This window comes from Plecotus auritus (genome assembly GCF_963455305.1).
Source record: "Plecotus auritus genome assembly, chromosome: 5".
In the NCBI taxonomy this organism is placed as follows: Eukaryota; Metazoa; Chordata; class Mammalia; order Chiroptera; family Vespertilionidae; genus Plecotus; species Plecotus auritus.
In genome coordinates, this window is record NC_137776.1 from 36753523 (window position 1) to 36772878 (window position 19356).

The 19356-nt window shown below is 47.4% G+C and overlaps 1 protein-coding gene across 32 annotated transcripts in view; it reads left to right on the top strand.

Moving 5' to 3' along the window:
- The window catches only part of LRRFIP1 (LRR binding FLII interacting protein 1), a 121493-nt gene that overhangs the window by 66078 nt on the left and 36059 nt on the right, over positions 1-19356 (top strand). For 7 of the 32 annotated variants that reach the window (XM_080670396.1, XM_080670403.1, XM_080670400.1 and 4 more), the window contains exons 3-10: positions 2451-2468; positions 5541-5588; positions 7144-7188; positions 7738-7788; positions 9019-9057; positions 12788-12847; positions 17540-17617; positions 18914-18958. The exons of 6 other annotated variants lie outside the window; for them this stretch is intronic. In XM_080670396.1, coding sequence (XP_080526522.1) covers positions 2451-2468; positions 5541-5588; positions 7144-7188; positions 7738-7788; positions 9019-9057; positions 12788-12847; positions 17540-17617; positions 18914-18958 — 384 coding nt within the window. Of the gene's footprint in view, positions 1-2450; positions 2469-5540; positions 5589-7143; positions 7189-7737; positions 7789-9018; positions 9058-12787; positions 12848-15177; positions 15241-17539; positions 17618-18913; positions 18959-19356 lie in introns of all 32 variants that reach the window. 19 more of the 32 variants (XM_080670409.1, XM_080670412.1, XM_080670418.1 and 16 more) reach the window with 9 other exon arrangements.

Below are 19356 nucleotides of genomic sequence, written 5' to 3' on the forward strand. Positions count from 1 at the left end.
ACCTGCTAAGGATCTTGGGCTTTGCAGAGAAAAGCTGATTAAAGCCTGGGAAACCCGGCTGAAAAACGCCACCGTTGCCTCCCTCGGCCATACACACACGTCTCATTTGGTCAGTAGATGGCATTGCGATTTGAAATTTTTCATTGCAATGGTGTTTCCCTCCCATTATAAAGACACCAGTGGTTCACAGGGGCCAGAGGTTTTTGTCATGATTCAAGTTCATGGACCGTCTCACACGAAGGCAGTCTGGTAATTTGAGTCCTCTCAGCACTCAGCTCCCCAGCAGGGACAGGGTTTCCACGTATGGGATTGAGCTGTGGGACGAGGGAGGGGAGCGTGGTCTCCCTGTGAGGAAACACCTTAGGTCACGTCACTTTTTATCTGTCCTGTATGCATCGTGTGTCTGTCCGTGCTCACACTCCTCACGGATGGGCAGGGACACTGAAGACGCCTCCTCTGCTGAACTTGAACTCCCACTGGGGTCAGGTTGCAGGCCTGGAGATCGGCCCCCACACTGTGAGTGGTCCGGTTGTGCAGTGACAACCAGTGTGTGTTCAGGGGGAAGCGGAGACAGGGACTCGGGTCAGCACAGCCTGTGGGGACCTTGCGTGAAGGCAGCCGAGAGCGGGAAAGCCCGGTGGCACCTGGCAGGTGAGCACAGAGCCAGGCAGGGGTGCAGGGTGGGGTGGAGGCCCGGCTCCATCCTGGGGTTCATGGCCATCACATGAGCCCAGCAGCGCTGACTTACACAGGCGACAACTTTGCTCTCATGTATGCAGAGTCTTCGAGGTAGGAGAGCACCAGACTGAAAGTGTACATTGGAAATAAAACAGACGTGTCTTTTACTACTCGTCCCAGAGAACTGGGTAGGGCAGAGGGGAATGGCAGGGCCATCCTGGAGCCCCCGCCGTGTGGCAGTGCTGGGCTGGGGACTGTCCCTCACAGTGTGTGAGGGGGAGTCCGAGTCTTATTGGCAGGTGAGGAAACCAGGCCTTGGAGAGGTGGATGGTTTTACCCACAGCCAAGAAAATGGCCAAGGTTTCAATCTAGATCTGAAAAAGCTGCAAAGCTTGCAGTCTTCGCAGCACACCCTCTGCCTCAGAATGAGTGTATGCTCAGCAGTGAAAGCAAACAGAAACCGAGGGCAGCGTCGGCACGTTAACCGTGGGGTGAAATTGGCTGTGAGCGTGCTGGCTCTCGAAGCCAAGGGGGCCGGAGTGAGCTGCACAATCCTGGTCGTTTCACAAGTGGAAGTGCACCTTGCAAAACAGGTTTTTCTCTTGGTGCTGAACCGAAGGAATAGTATAATCCACACAAAATAGGCAGTTTTATTAACAAGAGTTTCATAGAGAACATGGAAGCAGTAGCTGCTCACCTGCTGTTTCTTGATCTGACCACGTCCGGGAGTGAGCAGCGACGGGCGTGCCTGTGTGCATCCTTCATAATGGGTCTCGTCACCAGTTCAGACAGAGAGAACTGACTTCCTTGGCTTCGCTTTGGGGGCTGTTTAAGTGTAATGAGGATTTACTAAGGAAGGAGCTATGTAGATATTCTTTGGGAAATCCAAGTGAACCTTTTGTTTCCCATGAGAACGTACACTAATAGGAAAACAATGGTGATACGACGACCAGGGTGCACCTGACTAGATAAACAGTTTGTTGGGGATACTATGTTTGAAATAGTCATAATGTTGAGTGTACACACCTGTGCTCGCCCATGTAACACTAGAAATGCCAAGTTTCCGGGCCTACAGTTGGGCAGTGCCTTGAACAATGCCTGACTCAGTCCATGTTTCGTGGGCTGAGCGAGTGAGTGAAGCAGGCATCTCTTACCTCGTGATTCCTACAAGATTAGGAGAAACCTCTGAAGCAAACTGCTGTGTCAACGTATGATAATAAGCTTTTCAAAAACATATTTCAGTTATATTCTAGGGCCACTCTGCTTAGCTGGAGATTTTCTGGTGTTCTGTCTGTATCCACAGGAGGGAGAACAGGAGAACACCGTTCTTTACGGTTTGTGGGTTTGACCCCTTCATTCTCTAATCAGGTTTCTGTATCTAATCAGGTTTCTGTACTTGTTTGTTACACTTTTATCACTGTGAGAAGGAATTTTAAATTGAGGACCAAGTCCTTTGTCCCATTCATGGTAACAGGTTACAGACTTCTGCCTTAAAATAATACCAGGATTCTCATGGAGACTCAGGTGAGCATGCTGTGTTCTACTGATATATCTATAACGAATGTCAGATAAAGTTATGAAATGACCAGTTCTTTCAATGAGACTTCAAACGTTTTTTAATTCATACTTTACCAATTAGTCACAGTCCTCCCCCTCCCCCAATGTACCTTTACTCATATATCTAGGTACTTGTAAAACCTTTCTGTCTGATGTATCTACTTTTTAAATTGGATTTTATATTTCTCTTCCTATTTCTCTTGCCTTCTCTGTAGATCTATCAGGTCCAAAAGGTAGGCTCTCCGTTCTTGGTTTTCTGTTTGCATGCACTGGCTTTCTCTTGCCAAGGGCCTGGCCGCCTTTCAGAAATAACGCCTTTTGCTGAAAATACATAGAAGTTCTTACTGCTTCCCTCGCTGCTTTGTGCGTGAAGTGACTTGAACAGGATGCTTAAGTCCCCACCTCTGTCTCTGCGAAGAGCAACTTTCCCTGGATGCATGTGTGTGTGCTGAATGCTTTCCTCACCTTCGTTTTTCTCAAGAAATCAGAAAACTGTTTCTTTGAGGGGAAAAAAAATGAATTCTAGGGCAGAATTAAATCACATTTCAGAATTTGGGAAATCCTTTGAAATCAGGTATTTAAAGGGAAAGATTATCCTTCCATATAATTTTATAAGAAAACGTTAAAAATATCGGTACACATTACCATATGTTCAGAGATTATTACCATACGATTAAAAATCCTGAGTAGAAAAGAAAATGATGACATAATACAATTCTGTAGCTTCCTATCAGCCTGCCTGTGTCCCTGACATGGAGAGTGCTAATGTGCGGCTGTTTCCCAGTGTTTTGGAGAAGCAGCTGAGGTTCAGAACTACATGCACTGAGCAGGCCAGACACGGAAATTAAAGAGAAAAGCACCAGGTGTGTGACGCCCGATTCAGCAGGAATGAAGGGAGCAGTGAGAGGTTCCCTGAGAGTTTATAGAACTTGCACACAGTCTCCCCGTAAATGGGTTTTGTTTGTTACATATGACACTTATAGTAGTTTCTTTTTATACACTTAATCACTTTCTAGGTAAAGAACAACTATGTTTTTCTTCTAGAGCAGTTAATAATTACATTTAACTTCAAAGGTTAGGACGTACACTGTTTACAATGCTGTCCTTGAGTTCCTTCACTAACCACAGCCCTGAAATGCCTTCCTGTCCTGCCCCATCCCCATCTCCATCAGTAAGAAATCAGTTAAGTAGGCACCAGCATCTGTGTGTACTTTGTTAGATTTTGTAGGGTCTGAGAATTAAAATGTGGACTAAAGCTAGAGCCAGTCACACGTACAGTCTCGGGGCAAAGGCCGGCAGGGAACAGGAAGGTCGGAACCCTGGCTGTAACTGACAGAGCAGGCATGACTGTCCTCATACCTACACAAGAGACTGTCGGCTAATCGCCACTTGGATTCATTCATTCGCTACTTGTCCGAGATCGCTATTGTTTTCTTCTCACTCACCCACCAGTTAGAACTTTGCCAGAATGGGAATTTGTGTGCAGAGTGAAACGAGTCCTCAGCGCAAAAGCAGAGACACATTTGTATAATAAAGATGGGTCCAGGGTCACGACAAGGACGAGGAGGCAGTGGGTGTCTCCCCAGCCCATTTGGCTGCTTTGAGTGAGGTTTCGCTTCTATGGAATCACAGCTGTTTCTGAAAGCCAAGCACCTTTTGCGTTAGCCTGGCTCTCCCTTCCCCTGCACGACTCACCGGCTAATCCTACTAGCTCACGTTTGAAGTGCGTGTGCTTCCTGGAGTCCGCTGTGCTGGCCTGCTAGCTAGTGCCAGGGCAACTAGCAACGGCACTTGCTGTTGGCTTCTGGGGTCTCCCCGCTCCACGGGACGACACGGAGACAGCGAGAGTTACGGCCACTGTTTATAAGGCTAAGGCCACCCATGAACTAGATGGAAGGTTTTGAATAATGGTTCTCGTTTTTATCCTGAAAAGAGCAATAAATAGTGTGCAGGACTTGATATAGTATTGGCAAAAAGAATAATGGGAAAACTGATAATAGAGACTACTTTTGGGATTTAAATAATATTTTGCGAACTTATATAGGCCCTTTTCCTCTTTAAAAACCCATTTTCTATCTTTATAATTAAGCCATAAGATAAAGGAGGTCGATGGCATTACATTATACTTACCTGGAATACAACAGTGAGAGTTGGGCTAATATTAACTGAATGCAAAATAGCTTTAAGCTGTTGAATTTTACTTAATTTGATGTTAAAACATGACTGGGAATTGTTTAATTGTATTTCCTGTCTCGATTTATAGTCTAAGGCGCATCACTCATAGAAAAAGATTTGGCTAATGTACTTTTGATACTGCAGTTCTGTACTGGTTGAGTTTTTAAGGCGTTGCTAAATTCTCCCTCCCGATTTTTCCTCTTCCAAGTCTCTACTTACACCACCTCTAAGAGAAAGGGGCAAGGCCATTGGGGACCTTAAATCTGGCCGCCCTTCAAAAGAAACAGAGACTGAACCCACTGTAGCAGCATCAGGTGGTGGTCCCTGTAAAAGAACCCCAACAGTTCGTTTTACCTCTCACACCTATTGTTTACCCTTCTGATAGAAGGTTTTACTGTGTAAAGAGGAGAATCACGTCTATGTTACAGAGGTGTGGTTGGTTGTTCCTTGACTTTCTCATTGGAAATTCAGGGCAGAGAGAAGAGTAAAACCCCGTTCTTTGAACTTTACCTGGGGTCCCCCTGCCTTTGGGATGGCTGTATTTAGTAACAGGGATGGCCGGTCTGAATCTGCTTTTCTAACTTGGGCCGCCGTAGTCTAGACAAGCCAGGTGGAAACATGGAGGCATTCGCTAAAGAAAATCAGAACGTAACTTGCAAACATTATTTGTTCCCTGTACAGAGGCCTCCCCCTCCGTAGCTATAAAGACACCCCAAGTTTGTAAGTTCAGCGTGGGTATCAGAGAGCAGGAACAAGTGCGCCAGAAATTGGGGGGCGATCACAGTTGCCCCCTTTCCGCTACATTTTCTCATTCCTGTTGTGGCAACACAGGACTGCTGTCGGCCTCCGCCCCTCGGAACCAGTACGGGGGCTCCAAGTGCTGTGGCTCAGTGTCCATCCTGGTCTCTAGGCCCCCTGGGCCCCGGGAATGCATCGTCCTGGCTCCCCGGGCTTGCAGGTGGGAGCGGGGTGGGCGGGGTGTGTACCAGGCTCTGCTGCCTCACTGCTTTGTCTTGGCGTGTTCCCCTCACCGTGTGGCTGGGACAGCAGCTTGGGAATGCATGTCACAGCAGCTCCCTATGCATGTACCATTTCCCTTCTTGCCTAATTGTCTTTCCCTTCTGTCCTAGAAATATTATGGGCTGTATACGAAATGGGGTGACATCGAGCAGTGGATGGTAGGCCTTGGATACGATTTTAAGAAACTTGCATGGTTTATAATTTGATTGTTACACAGTTTAATTACATAAATAGATTCCTGTTGCACCATAATTTAATACCCAGAGGTTTCCTGCCATTTCTCCTGCGTCTGGCCTGGTTGTTTACATCCCAACGGAGGCCTGAGTAGGAGGGCCCTGGCCAGGCCTTTCGTCTGGTCTGTGCAGCTGACTCCTGGAGTCTCCAGGCCAGTGTTTGTGGAGGTCGATGCCCCCTGACCTCCTGGGGCAGAGTGCTGTCCACTAGGGGCACTCAGGCCAGGTATGTGTCCCAGGTGTGAGGACTCACCCATTTCCATCCTGCCTTCCGGGCTCCAGTTGGAACCCAGAAGCCACATTATGCTCCATTTCCTTCTCTCACTATTGTCGTCGGCTGCCCCGTCACCTCATTCCAACCTTTACCTGCCTTCAATGTTTGCCCCGCCCCCACCTCACCCGATATTCCCACTGAAACCCCAGTTCTTTGGCAGAAAAAATTCCTGTACCTTCTCACCATTTCCTAGAACAGCTTCTCTATCCTCCTATGTCAGTTGAGAGCTAGCTCGCCCCTACCCTGTCCTTACGACCCTCCCAGGAGGGTGTGGGTGGCCCACTGCCCCCTGGGTGCTGTCCATGGTCCCGCGAGGACATGGCTTCTCCTGTCATTCATCCATGCACCTGAGTGTGCCCCCTCCTCCTGTCCTTGTCACCAGCCTCCTGGTCATTATCACATACCTTTAGCACTTGAGAATCTGGCCAGTGTGGAAATGTCCTGCTAAATACCAGTATCCCTGATACATAAAATAATCTAAGGAAACGTAAAATTTCTTCCTAACATCGTAGGTGCCTGCATAAAATACGAAAGGCAGTTGTGGAAACATAAGGAGCACACACTTCCACTGTTAAAAAATGATGAACTACCACCTTCACAATGTGTGAGCCATCATTTTAGGCTTCTGTGGCACAGGCAGCTGTACTTGTCTCCAATCTCAGGACACCGTGGAAAGGTGTCGTTGGTTTCTGTACCACCAAGAAAGAGAAAAGCCACTAGTTACCATGGTGAGCAGCTCCGATGATGGAGTGTGCCGGCTTCAAGGATGTCCCAGTGTGGAAACTGCATCTGTGGACGCACACAGTACACCAGAGAGCATGCGTCCTTATGCGCTCTTTCGTGGACACGGTTTCTCTTCTGACCCCCAAGGGGAGGAGAGCAAGGTTCTGAATGTAAGAAAAAAAAACGAGTGGGTTGAAATGGACTAGACTTTAGAGATTAGAAAAAAATTAGGACTCGGCTTCTCCTCCACCACACACTTGTTTTGAAAGCCGAAATGAAATATGCCAATTATTTACGTGTTTAAATACCCCCCTTTAGAAGAAAACATTTCTCGCCGGCAATTTGAGTGAGGCCTTTTAAGCAAAGGCAAAGGAAATGTTAGCCATTTATATCAGGAATACTGTGCAGAGACACAGTTGGACTGTCCAAGCCTCCCCGTGTCTGTCTCTAACCTTCACGCTCTCTCCTCCTTTGCTTCGGTAGGAAGACAGTGAGCGCTGCTCGCGCAGATCCAGAAGAAACACCTCGGTTAGTACTGCGTTCATTCGTTACTTAGGCGTTAGGATGGAAATCTAATTTGTATTTTTAGTGATTCATCTATATGTTACCTCAATGATGTTTATTAAAGAAGTTAATACTGATATTATTACCTAAACAAAGACTATGAACTCAACTTTTAGCATTTTGACCTAACTTTGGGGAGGGGAGAGTGTTTGAGAAATTTCTGAGTATTACTATATTCATAACAGTTTTAATGCTGCTTTTGCTAATGAATACCCACGAACACTTCACAAAATCATGTGCATCGAGGCTATGTCGTTGTAGACTCCGGTGAAGTAAATAACAGCACTTTAATAAAATTAATTGAAAGCCGTGATATCTGGAAACAGTCCGCTGTAAACATGTGCACAAAGCCGGAGCTGGCTTGGACCTCAGCTCAGGGCGCTGAGCTTTTCGGAGGCTGCCAGTCGGCCCTACTGCTGTGGTGTCCGGCCAGCCGCCTCCCGTCGAGAGCTGGCGCGGGCTTCTTTGTGTTGCACTGTCACTTCATGCCTGTTTCATCCTTTCTCTTACTAGGCTTCTGATGAAGATGAGCGCATGTCAGTGGGTAGTCGTGGAAGCCTGAGGGTCAGTAACCTGAATGCTTGCGTCTGCATGGTTCAGCTATGTCCAAGTCCTTTGCTTTTCATCCCTGCATTCACACATCCTGCTCATTACCCCTTGTAGTCTTGTAGTCAATATCCATCTGGCCAGGCACTTATTTAAAATCTGTGCAATGCCGGTGCTTCCTGGTTGCTGTAGAAAGATTACACCAGCAGTGAGGGGCATAAGCATAGGCACTTGGGTTGTGTCTTTCTCCAAGAGTGGAGGTCACAGTGTTTTTATGTCTGTCCACATCACAAAACTGCCCCATCCTGGTGAAGTTGGCTGTGCGTGGCTGGTGGGATAAAGGTGAGTGTGAAGGAGCAGGCTGCCAGTCATGTGCTATTTGCACACATGCTCCCTGACCGAATCTGAATCTCAGGTTCAGTAACTGTCAGTGAAAGTCATTCTCCGTGATGTTTCTGCGGAGCTCCTTGGGAGCTGCAGAGGCTGCCCCGTGGGAAGTGGGGCTGCCTGGACCCCTGGGGCTGCGTCTTCTCGCCTTCAGGAAACACTCCTTTCGTCAACCTGGTGAAATCTCTTCATCACTGTCACTTAGTGGCTGATAAACACAACAACATGTTTTCCCTGAACTTTTCAAAAATATTCGTAGTTATATTTGAAAAAGTTGTGTGCTTTGGGAAACTGTGTTTTTAAGGCATTAAATTAATTTGTGAGTGCCAGTTTAGTTTACCAAAGGGCTAAAACTGCCCCTCACTGCTGGTGGTCATTAGGGCTCCATGCGGCCACCATGTGTGACTTAAGGACCATAGAGAGCAGAAGGCTCGTTTTTTAAATCACCATGGCAACCAAATCAATGTCACACCCAGACTTCTTCTAGGGCACTGAAAATGCCTTTGGTTCAGCTGTTGTAACAGTAAATTGTGAAGGTGCTACACTGTTTCATTTCTTTGCAGGTGCCAGAGGCAGATTTTAGAGGAGTTAAAATTGCTCTAACTGCTTCCGATTTTAGGAATTATAGCAACATCTGCTGTGGATGTTCTCTTTAACATTATGGGATTTATGGTAGCTATCATTCTAACGTAATTCCTTTTGCAAATACAGGAGCTCCTAGAAAGCATGATAAAAATATAATTTTGTGAAGACGTCCAGTATTGCCTGTTTTCTGTTTTTGTTACATCTTACTTGGCTTTTTAACTGGTTCTTGGTACCTCTCTTTTCTGCCGTTTTCCTGGTCCATCCTTACTCTGGCAGTCGCAGCCTGACCTGGAGTCTGGGGGTCCCTACGGCTGGGTGAGATGTTTGGATGACTTGCTGTGTGATCCCAATGGTGCAGTGTAACAGATAATAACGGGCGGTGTCCTTACTAACCTCATGGATGTTTGAAAAAAAGCCGAGTGCATCTTTGTTAGAAAAGACACACATGCCACCCACCAGTCTCTACCTGGGGGCCGCGGGCCAGAGGCGGGTGCTTGGTCTTCTCCCTGGAGCCTCCTGGGCGCCCTCTGACCCACCTGGTCGGGCTCTGGGCCCAGACTGGCATGCGCACACTGTTTGAGCACCAGCTGTTTGCCACACACTGTGCCAGCAGCTCTGGATCCCAAGGGAAAAGATGGTATCTTGCCTTCAAGGACCTCAAATCAGATCAAGAACTGTAGTTCCTTTAAAATATTAAACTTAAGGTCATTTTATCTCATAAACTCCATTGTTTTCTAATCTGTATCCATTCAGATTAAACATACAACTGGACCCCCATGCCAGAAAGACCCCAGTGCCAGCAACAAAACGAAGACTATCAGTTTAAATTCAAAAGTATTCTCTTATACCTATCCAGGAGTTTCTGTGCTGTCTGCTTTCTGAAGCCCATAAGCATGAGCTGCACGGAAGAAAATCTCATCTCACCAGAAAGCGCTCTGGGCATGAACATGGCTCGGTACTACGGTCATGAGAGCGGTTTGCACACCTTCACTTTGGGAACTTTTCTAGAAGCATTTGTGCTTTATTCATTCTATTGCATTTCCCAATTATTTAGCAAATACCTGTGTTTAAAAATAGGTATTTTTACCTTTAAGTTGACAATTAATAATGCCATCCACTGGCTTAGCACCCCAGACCCCTGGAGCCTCCTGGTGGGGCTGCTGTCTCCACATAAGGGCAGGAGAACCCCTGGGGTGGGTTGCCAAGGAGATGCTCTGTCCAGCCTGGCCTCGGCCTCGAGGTCCAGCCACTGGGACCTGCTGTGGACAGTGGGAGGCGAGAAGCATCTCATTAGATTGAGAAAGCGCTCTTCCCAGCGTCTCCCGGGCCACCTTCCACAGGGACACTGGCGTCGAGAGCATTTCTGTGACACTGCCGTTCTCGCCCCTTTCTATTCTTTAAGTCATTAAGTGTGTTGGCGACACATTTCTACATTTTTAGCCTTTTTATTTTCAACTGAAAGTGAATTCCATTTGGGGCCCGTCCCAGTGGCGCGGAAGCGTGTATGTGTTAGTGATATTCGGTGCTCACTTTCATTTTCAGCTTCACTCCTTTTTACAACCAAATTCCGAGCATGGGGAGTACATTTTGCCTGTCTTCATTTGTTCCCCATCTCTCATGCCCTTGAAGGTGAGCTGTCTTTTGCCTCATTATAAAAATAATCTCACATTGTTCATCAGAAAAGCTAACAGTTGAGTCTCGCGTGGGCAAGTGTGAAGTTCGCAGGTGGAAGTTCGTGGGTGCTTTGCGAGCACTGGGCGGTGGTTGTGCGCTTTCTGACTAATCACGAGTCACGAGTGAGCGCGATGGGTTCTGATGAAGCATTAATTCTTGTGTCCTATTTCTCCTCTTTTAGAAAATGCTAACCTGTGCATGCCCAGTGCTCTCTCTGATAGCAGTGTGTCCCCGTGTCTCTGCATGTGAGATCACCTGGGGAGCTCATTAAAATGCACGTTCCCGGGCCCCTGGGTTCCGATTTCCTAGGTCAGAGCCCACGGTCCTCAGAGGCAGGCCAGGTGACTGCAGTGCAGGCGGACCGTACAGCCCGGAGTGCGGAAAACGATTCCGTAGAACAGGCTGGTTGGACATCAGAGGTCTGACTTAACGAAGTTCTGTCTGTGGACTTTTTATTCTGATGTTCTAGTTAATTTTCAGCTCTCTTGACCCTACCACGGCACATAAAGCAGCCCCACCCATCAACATACAACATATAAAACCATCTGGGGGAGCATTGCTAGTGTCTTTCAGAAGGCCCAAGTACCTGTCACTATAGAGATGTGGTTAAGAGCCCATAGATTTGGGAATATGTCCTAGGAATATATCCCCCATGGCAGAATCCTCTTCCACCAGAAAAGGGTGAGTGTTCCCCCAAAGCCCTCAAACTAAGAGTTCCCTGCGTAGTCGTGAAAGGCCAAAAGAAAAATGGTGATGGATGAGAGAGGACCACTCCCCCATCCCCCACCCTCCCTCTGCTCCATGCTGCTGGGCGTTAGAGAATGAGACCAAAAGAAAGATGTGTCTACAGCAGCCCGCGCTTCCTAGGCAGCAGTGGAAATGCAGTGTTTACATGTGAAACGTTTTTATTCCTCACTCATGATAGTAAAGGTTACCCAGAGTGGATCCATGTTAGCCTTCATTGTTACATTTTTCCCCGAAACTAGTTTTTAAACAGCAGGAGAATGCGCCTGAGGTCTGAAATATGCAAGTCCGTGACACGGATTTCCGGATCACATACTCTTTGTTAGTTGAGAGAAGAAATTAGACTGAGTAAAATTCCTGCCCATCTCTAAACATTTTTTCTATTAAACTCATTTCAGAAATTTTAATATCTCCCCCAGAGTTTTCAAATTGATTTCTACATACTGTAATCTAGAAACTTCAAGTTGGTCTGTTGTTGTTGTTTTTTAGCTGTATCAGAAGTAAATATATACTTTTAGAGTCAAGGTTCCGTGAATCTGGTTTTTAATCTGTCCAGAAATTCTTTTACTTATTCTGCATTAATGTCGTAGCTGCAAAATATGGGCGACCGTCTCCCCTCCCGTTTTAATCAGTTTGATCCTCACGGCGGCCTTGGAAAGTATACATTACTATGCACAATTCCGCAGCCCAGGAAGAGGGGGGTCCGGGATTAAATAACTTAAGGTCACATGACAGAGCTTCTGCTTGGAATTTGGACTCGTGTCCGTGACTCCTGGTATCTCCTGCCTTTCTTGCCTGCTGTATGCCCTGCCCCTCCTTTCTCTGTCACCAGAGCTGGTTATGTCTTTGTCACTTGACAGCTGTTGATCAGCCGACATGTCCTTGTAGGTGAATAAGCACAGTTTAGAAAGCCCAGCACGTTGGGTTAGGGAAACTTGAACTGGGAGCAGAGAAGAGAAGAGGCAGGTAATACTGAACTTGATCACTGCTCTCATTTTTCTGGAGGATAAATTATGAAATCATGAAATATGTCCTCAGATTTTATTTTGGGGGGGGAAATAGGAAGACTGGATGAATGAAAAACGAATGTAGAGGATGTATCCTACTATTTTTCCATGATGAACTTTTACATTTCATTATAGATTGAATAGAAGCTGTATCTGAATTTCTGAATAAAACTTCATAATGGGCCACGATTATCAGGGACTTACCCCGACCCAGAACGGAACACTGACTGGCTCAGGCCGAACCATGACCCCCCTAGCCTGGCAGGCAGGCTTCTTGCATGCTGGGATTTCCGCAGCACGGCCATCAAGCTGGAAACGAGAAGAAACTGCCCTGAAAGCTACTGCGCCCAGGCCCATGGGCTTCGTCCACAGGAGGGATTTTGCTTTAAGTCTCAGATGCCCTGTAGTTACAAGTGACACTGAGTGGACTTTCCTGGGGTGCAGAGGAGCAGATGGGAGGCGGAGGCATTCGGGGTCACGCTGGGACTTGGGGTGTCCTGGGCTCTCATTCATCCGCTCCCCTTATACCTGGTTGATTCTTCCTTGCTGATCTGTATCTGTCTATAATCTGCCTTCATTTGTATGCTGATGTCACTTTCTTCTTTTCTTCGTTGAAACAGACAAATGGTTACGATGGAGAGTTATACGGATCACAGCCCCCAAGCAGAAGATCTGGCAGGGTTAGTACAGTACGTTTGCATGGCACAGAATTCAAACAGGTTGCTGCAAAGCTTTTAAAACATATTGCTCAATCTAGCTGCTTTTGTTTCTGTGTTACAGTGGTTCTCTTTTTTCCCCCCAGCACATGACAGAATGAGAGCTAATGTTTTTCAACTAATAAACATTCTTAGAATGTTAGTGTTCTGACATTCTACGTGGTAGTGTAAGACACTCAAATGGATAAGAATCCCTAGGTTTAAAAGATCTAGAACTAAAGATTAGCTCTTTCATTATTTTATGGCCCTGTATGTGTATAATGTGTATATTATGTATGTTCAGCTTTCAAATATACTGAAATTTGACATTTCCAGCCTTCCACGTTTCTAGTTTGTAATTTTTAAGACGGGCAGAGCCTGTGTTTTCCTGGATACCAGCGTTGGAATGCTCACGGTGCAGGGTTGGGGACAGAAGGGAGTCATCCTCTGTGGGGGACAGGGGGAGAAGAGAAGAAGGAAGGGACCAAGCAGGAGTGTGGGAGAGGAGCCGGGGAGGCCTGGGCATTTATAAGGGAGGTCTCTGTGGATTTCAAAAGGCTAAATTGCCTACATTTTTAATTGTTTCATGACCTGCTGCAGATCTGTTATACATTAAATTATGTAAACTCCTCCTGTTCTTAATGTTTGCTTCACTTTCTTTTTTGTAATAATATATTTTACTAGTTGTGTAACATAGTATTTTTTTTAATTTATCTTAATTATATTAAGCTATGTCATAAATATACTTAAATTCTATGGTCAGGTTTCAAAGGGGTCACCCAACCCCACCTTAGCTTTCTGAAACGGCTGACCGGGTTTTCCCCTCCTTCCTGTTAAGGAATGCATACACTTCTGTCTTTGTACGCGTCTCCCCTTCCAGGCTAAGAAAAACATCCTCCCGCTTACAGGCTGCCTTCCTACTTACGTTGCTCTTTGCACAGACCTCCTTTGGACTTCCTCCAGTCCTGTTACGTATTTCTTTACGTTTCTGTCCACTCTGGGACAGGGCACGTGGCACACCATTGTGTCCTGCAGCCTGTGCCCCGCTGGCCCTCAGGACAAGAGCCACAGGGGCTCTGATGGCCCAGTCTGCCCGTCGGGGTGGTAGCGACTAGTCTGCAGCTTTTCACCCTCAGTGCAGTGGTTCACCTTAACTGATCACAAAGTCTATCGTTGAGAGTTGGAAATTGCTGTAGAAGCTCTTTAGTCTGACTTCTACCCAACATCACCTTCTTCTCTAGAACATCCCGCACGTGTAGCTGCCACTTTTTGTGACAGGACAAGGGACATCAGGCTCTGTGTTCTACAAATGCAGCCCAATATTTTAATCTCGGTTTTTATGTTACTGGAATAAAACTATGCTTTATGAGTTACTAAGATTTTAAGTAATGCCTCTAGAAATACAAAAGAACTTGATTGTAAAACTGTGTGCCACAGAGTAAAATTGGATATAAAACTGATTTAATAAATAATCCAGAAGTATAATGATTGAAGAACCAAATAGCCTACATCTAATGCAGCAAGCAGCATGGCTAGGCAGATCGGGGGCAGAACCCGACGACCTAGGATGAGCTTGGAGAAAGGCTGGGTGGGGTTGGGAAGCTTTCTCGATGTGGGAATACCAGTGAGGGAAGGAGTGAAAAGACCAGGCTGAAGGTAGGAGTTTGGAAACATTGTTTCCTCTGCAGGGAACTCAGTCTCCATAGGGGGACCACTTCATTGTTCTGATCCCCACCTCATGCCTGCATTTGTAGCATTTACAATTGCCTCCCCATCTAAATTCTGGGTTGGTTTCGGGAGTTTTTAGAGTATATATCCGGTAAAACCACAATCACAGCTGTCGGCCAGTTGCTTTCTGCGGATAGTGGTTCTCAGATGGAAGGGGTGGCTCTCTCAGGCTGAGCGGGAGCCCTCGGGCATGCTGGCCTGAAGGAAGATTGCAGAATTTGCATCAATGGAGTTTTAGGTAGCTAAGAAGGTATGTAATACTGTAAGTCTAGACTAGCAGGTGATAGACCGTCCATTATAAGATTTAGTAAGGAATTGCAAATAAGACTAGAGGTGGGAAATGGTGAAAAACAATAATAGTGAAGTTACAGGCATCACGGAGATGTCAACGCTGGAACATGAACGACAGCTCAGAACCTCTAGTTGCTAAGAATTTCTGCTGCGGTGCAGGTCTCCATCCTCCCTCGGTGGAGGGCTAATGTGGTGTGGTTGTGTACTCTGTATTTGCCTTTGACCGGGACAGGCGGGGCCTTGGGGACGACGGTAAGGAACTGTGCATCACTTACAATGTCTTCTTTGGTGCCCAGAACTCCACCTACAGCGGTGACGGCAGATCCTCTACCGTGTCCTCATCCAGAGAGGAGAAGTTGGTTGGTTTCCATTTAAATCTTTCACATCCTCTCTCCAGAAACTACAGGTTCTGTAGCATGCAACCTCGTGTGTGTGTGAACTCAGCTCTTTTCTCTCTTAACATCTACTTTACAGATTTTCATTTGGATGGATTGTAAAGTCAGTTGTTGAGCAGTAATTAGTATGATATGTGTAATTCAGATGAATTGTGCTGGTCAGCTGGATACAATGAAAGGAAGTATTTATGTGGCTGTTTGGTAGTTAGAATTCATCAGAAGGAAACAAAAAAAAAAAAAAAAGAAAAGCTTGAACGTCTCTCCTTGAAAGTCCCCGGAAACAGAGTTAGTGTTAGAGTCCATGCAAACTTGGTGGCACGGAAATCAAATCCAAATCCTCAAGTCTGCACAGCAGAGTGCCTTCCCATGGGTGTGCATCTGTTTTGATAGGCAAATAGTTGTCAATAATTTAAGGGCCCTGGAAGGTAAGGCTTGCTTGTCCTAAGTGAGGTTCGTGTTCACAGCAAACACGGAGCTCGTGTAGGAAGGAGGATCACAAACGTTAGTGTTTACTTCTGGAACAGAAGACAGACCCACCTGCCCGACACGCCTGTGCAGCCAGGAAGTGTCATAACTAAGAAGTGTGCTCACCCTTAAGGCGTAAACCGAGGGGGAAAGATAGAATAAGGGGGGAGTAACCAGGTAGAGCCACAGGAGTCTGTCTCCTCGCCTCTGTCATGCCTGGTCCCCTCCTACTTCCTGCTTTTGCCTCTGGCAGCCCCATCAGCTTGCTCACCCACTTTCCAAACACCCACTGCTGCCTCCCGGCCCCTGTAGTAATCAACACTCCAGCCTCACTCCGGGCTTCTGTACCCTTCTTCCCCCAAGAGTTTTGAGTGAGCTGTAAGCAGCAAAATATGGGTGGGTTTTAACACCTTTTGGAGTGTTAAACTACTGATGGGGTTTAAACCTTTAAGAGTTTTGTGGGTATTCTATGCATTTTCTTAACTCCAGGCATTTTTGCTCTTACAAAGAGCACTTTGTCCTTCAGAAAACTTCCTGCTCACTTTCCAAGCGGAGATACTTGCTCTCAAATAGAAGGTGGTGGTAGAGACCCCGTGCCCACCAGTGGATTGTTCACCACAGTTCAACACGTGTCTGACTCACTTACATTCATGTAAGAGAAGTCACCACATCCCCGAGTTAAAGCCACAATGAGAGCTGGCCATTTGGAAGCATCAGGCTCGTCGGCACTTCCCTCGGGCATGTGTCCCAGCATCACGCTGCCCGACACCTGTCACTCGCCCGCCCTCGGAATCTCCCCGCCCATTGCTGGGCTTTTTGAATTTTACTTAAATCTAATGGCAGGGAGGTATCAGTGCAGGATGTAGCCCTGGAGACTAATCTAAGGAGCATCTCTCACCGTTTATGTCAGAGCAAACCCTGCACTGGACCGTGCGGTGTCCGGAGGTGGCTGCGGGCGCTTTCTCCCACATGGCAATGTGGGCCCCTGTGCTTTCAGCCCCTGGAACAAGTCTCAACATTTTTGTTAAATATCAGACAGTTTCTCCCTCTCTAGCCCAGAATTCCACTTGCCTGCTCAGGTCATTTTGGTACCGCTTACTCAAGGCGTAGGCGGGGCAGGCACGAGTTACGGGCCTTGAAGGGGTGGCGGGCATCGTAAGGTGCCCCCCAGCTACCTGAACGGAGCCACTCCACCTTCAGGGGCAGCCCTGTCCTTGTCTGGTTGGAGCACAGAAACGGAGGAAAGAGCTGCCTCTCCCAGGGTCCTTTCATTGGGTAAAACATTCTATTTGGGGAAATTATTAACGTCTAGAGGAGTGTCCCCCAGCAATGTCCAGACCCTTGGCCTCAGAATTACAGCGCTGACTTCGCCGTGTCTGCGGTGAGTTGTGGACGCCTGCTTTGTGTGATTACCCAGGAGGCCACGCCAAAGACCATTTCCAATGAAATGTTCTGCTACAGAAAAGAAAGGTTGATATCGCCGCAAATTCTTGGTTTTGAGCTTTTCCCACCAAACTTTAAAAATCAGAACTCCAGTGACAAAGACGTTCAACGCCCCTGTGGTCTTCTGGTTTTGCCTGTGTGCAGACTCAGAAGTCCCGGTGTGGTCCCCACCGTAGTTTGTCAGTTAACGGGACTTCATTTCCTTCTGATCGTCCTTTTGTCTCCCGCCCCCTGCAGGGCATGCCTGTTACCGATTTTGTTGTAAAAGGTGGTTTTGTGTGAATGTACAATACGATGTGCCTTTGAGATGAAATGAAGCCGCAGCCTCGTCCCCTCCGCTGTGTTCTGATTGCAGGGGCCGTCCTGCTCTGACCTCGGCCTTCCCCGCGGTGGCCTCGCGCCCCAAGTCCTGTTCGCCCAGAGTGGAAGCCGGGTCTGTCTCCCCCTTCTCACGTCCCTGCTTCCTCCTCCTCCTTCCCTGTGTGTCATTCACGGTGGAGTAAATGTGTGGACACTTCATCCGAGGAGCAGAGCCCAGCAGTGGTTGTCATTGCTCCACTGACTTGCTAAGACTTTTCTCAACTGTTAAAAGCATTATCGCACATAACTTCAGACCTTATATAGGAAAAGGGGATTTAGGAAGAAGGAGGCTCTAGCAAATGGGTCTTTTCAAAAGCTCAGGGCCCCCAAATTGGTCTCTCGGGTCCCTCCTCCTCTTCCAGCAATTGTTCCCCATTTGGGGTTTCATTTGTTTTTTAAAAAAATATTTTTCTCTGGTTGCTGTGTCCAGGAAGCAATTTGGAAGGCTTTTGGGGCATGATCGGCCTCCTCCATCTCTGAGGAGGGGGGACAGCCCTGTTTCTTTGGCTCACGCTCCCCTCGCTTCCTGTTTGCACGGGCCCGCCTGCAGGTCAGCGGGTGCTGGGCCTGTGAGCTGCAGGGAGGCCTTGTGGCTCTCGCACCAGGAGGCCCTGTCAGAACTCCAAGTAGGGACCCAGTCATGGAGGCTGAATTGTCCTCTCCTTGTATTGTCCTCTCCCCTGCGTGCTGAGTGACTCATCCCTGGTCATGCACATTCCAGGACTGGCCCGGTGGCCCTGTGCTGCGGGCTTTCCATGGCCTGTGCCTGGAAATGAGTCACGATGCTATTCTGGGGCTCAGTCTGCGGCCACACCAGCCTTCACGTCCCAGCACACCCTGCAGGGCTCTGGCTGGCCAGCAGCCGCAGGCCGACAGCTCCTTGTGTCGTGAAGGCTGCTCCCGGCACCCTTTGCTAGAAATAAATGCACTGCTGCTCCCTCTCCCTGCGTGGACGTGTGTGGATTAACACTCCTCAGTGCTTTCTTAACCTGGGGTTTGACTGCGGGTTTGGTTGCTCTTGTGGGGTGTTGTTTACCTTGTCACCATTCTGCCTCATCCCCTCACGCCTTCTTCCAGGAATACCTGGAAAGAAATGACTAGAAAATAGTCATATTTCGAAGATGCTGGGGAAGTATAGTGTTTTAAAGTTAACAATCATCTTGCATTTCTCTTTCCTGTGAACTTGCGTTTGTATCTATCAGATATACTGAAAACATCGACTTTTTCTTCTAACTGTTGCACAACACTTTGGCTGCCATGCTAACTAAAAGTATCTGATTACCTGGCTTGGGATTTGTTGCCCTTTTTTGTCAAGACTTTTTTTTTTTTGTCAAGACTTTTAAACATGCCATTTACTTCCATCCTCCAGCCCTCCTGCCTGCACAGCGCTGCCCGGCCAGCGGGGAGTTACCGGGTTCGTGTGCTCACCCCCCCTCCAGGCCCCTCTGCCCGCCCCGTCGTGTCCCCACTGTGCGTGCACGCCCCACCCCGCAAACCTGCATCTGTCAGCAGCCCCGCTGGGAGTGACCTGCCAGTGACGTGGAGCTCACACCTGCATGGTGTCTGTCACCTTTGACCAGATCTGGGTTTTATTCTCCCCACAGCTGACAGTAACTGTCACCCGGCTTCAGTCCCCAGGAAGGCAGTGTTTGTCTAGCCTTGTTGGTCAGGAATGGAGCAAGGCAATGTTTACTTAATTCATTGGCAGAAAGAAAGGTGACTTTTTATTGCTTTGGTGTAACATTAACAGGTATTAATCCTCTGTGTGCTGTATTACTTTGGAAATTTCCAGTATTAAATACAAGGTACATA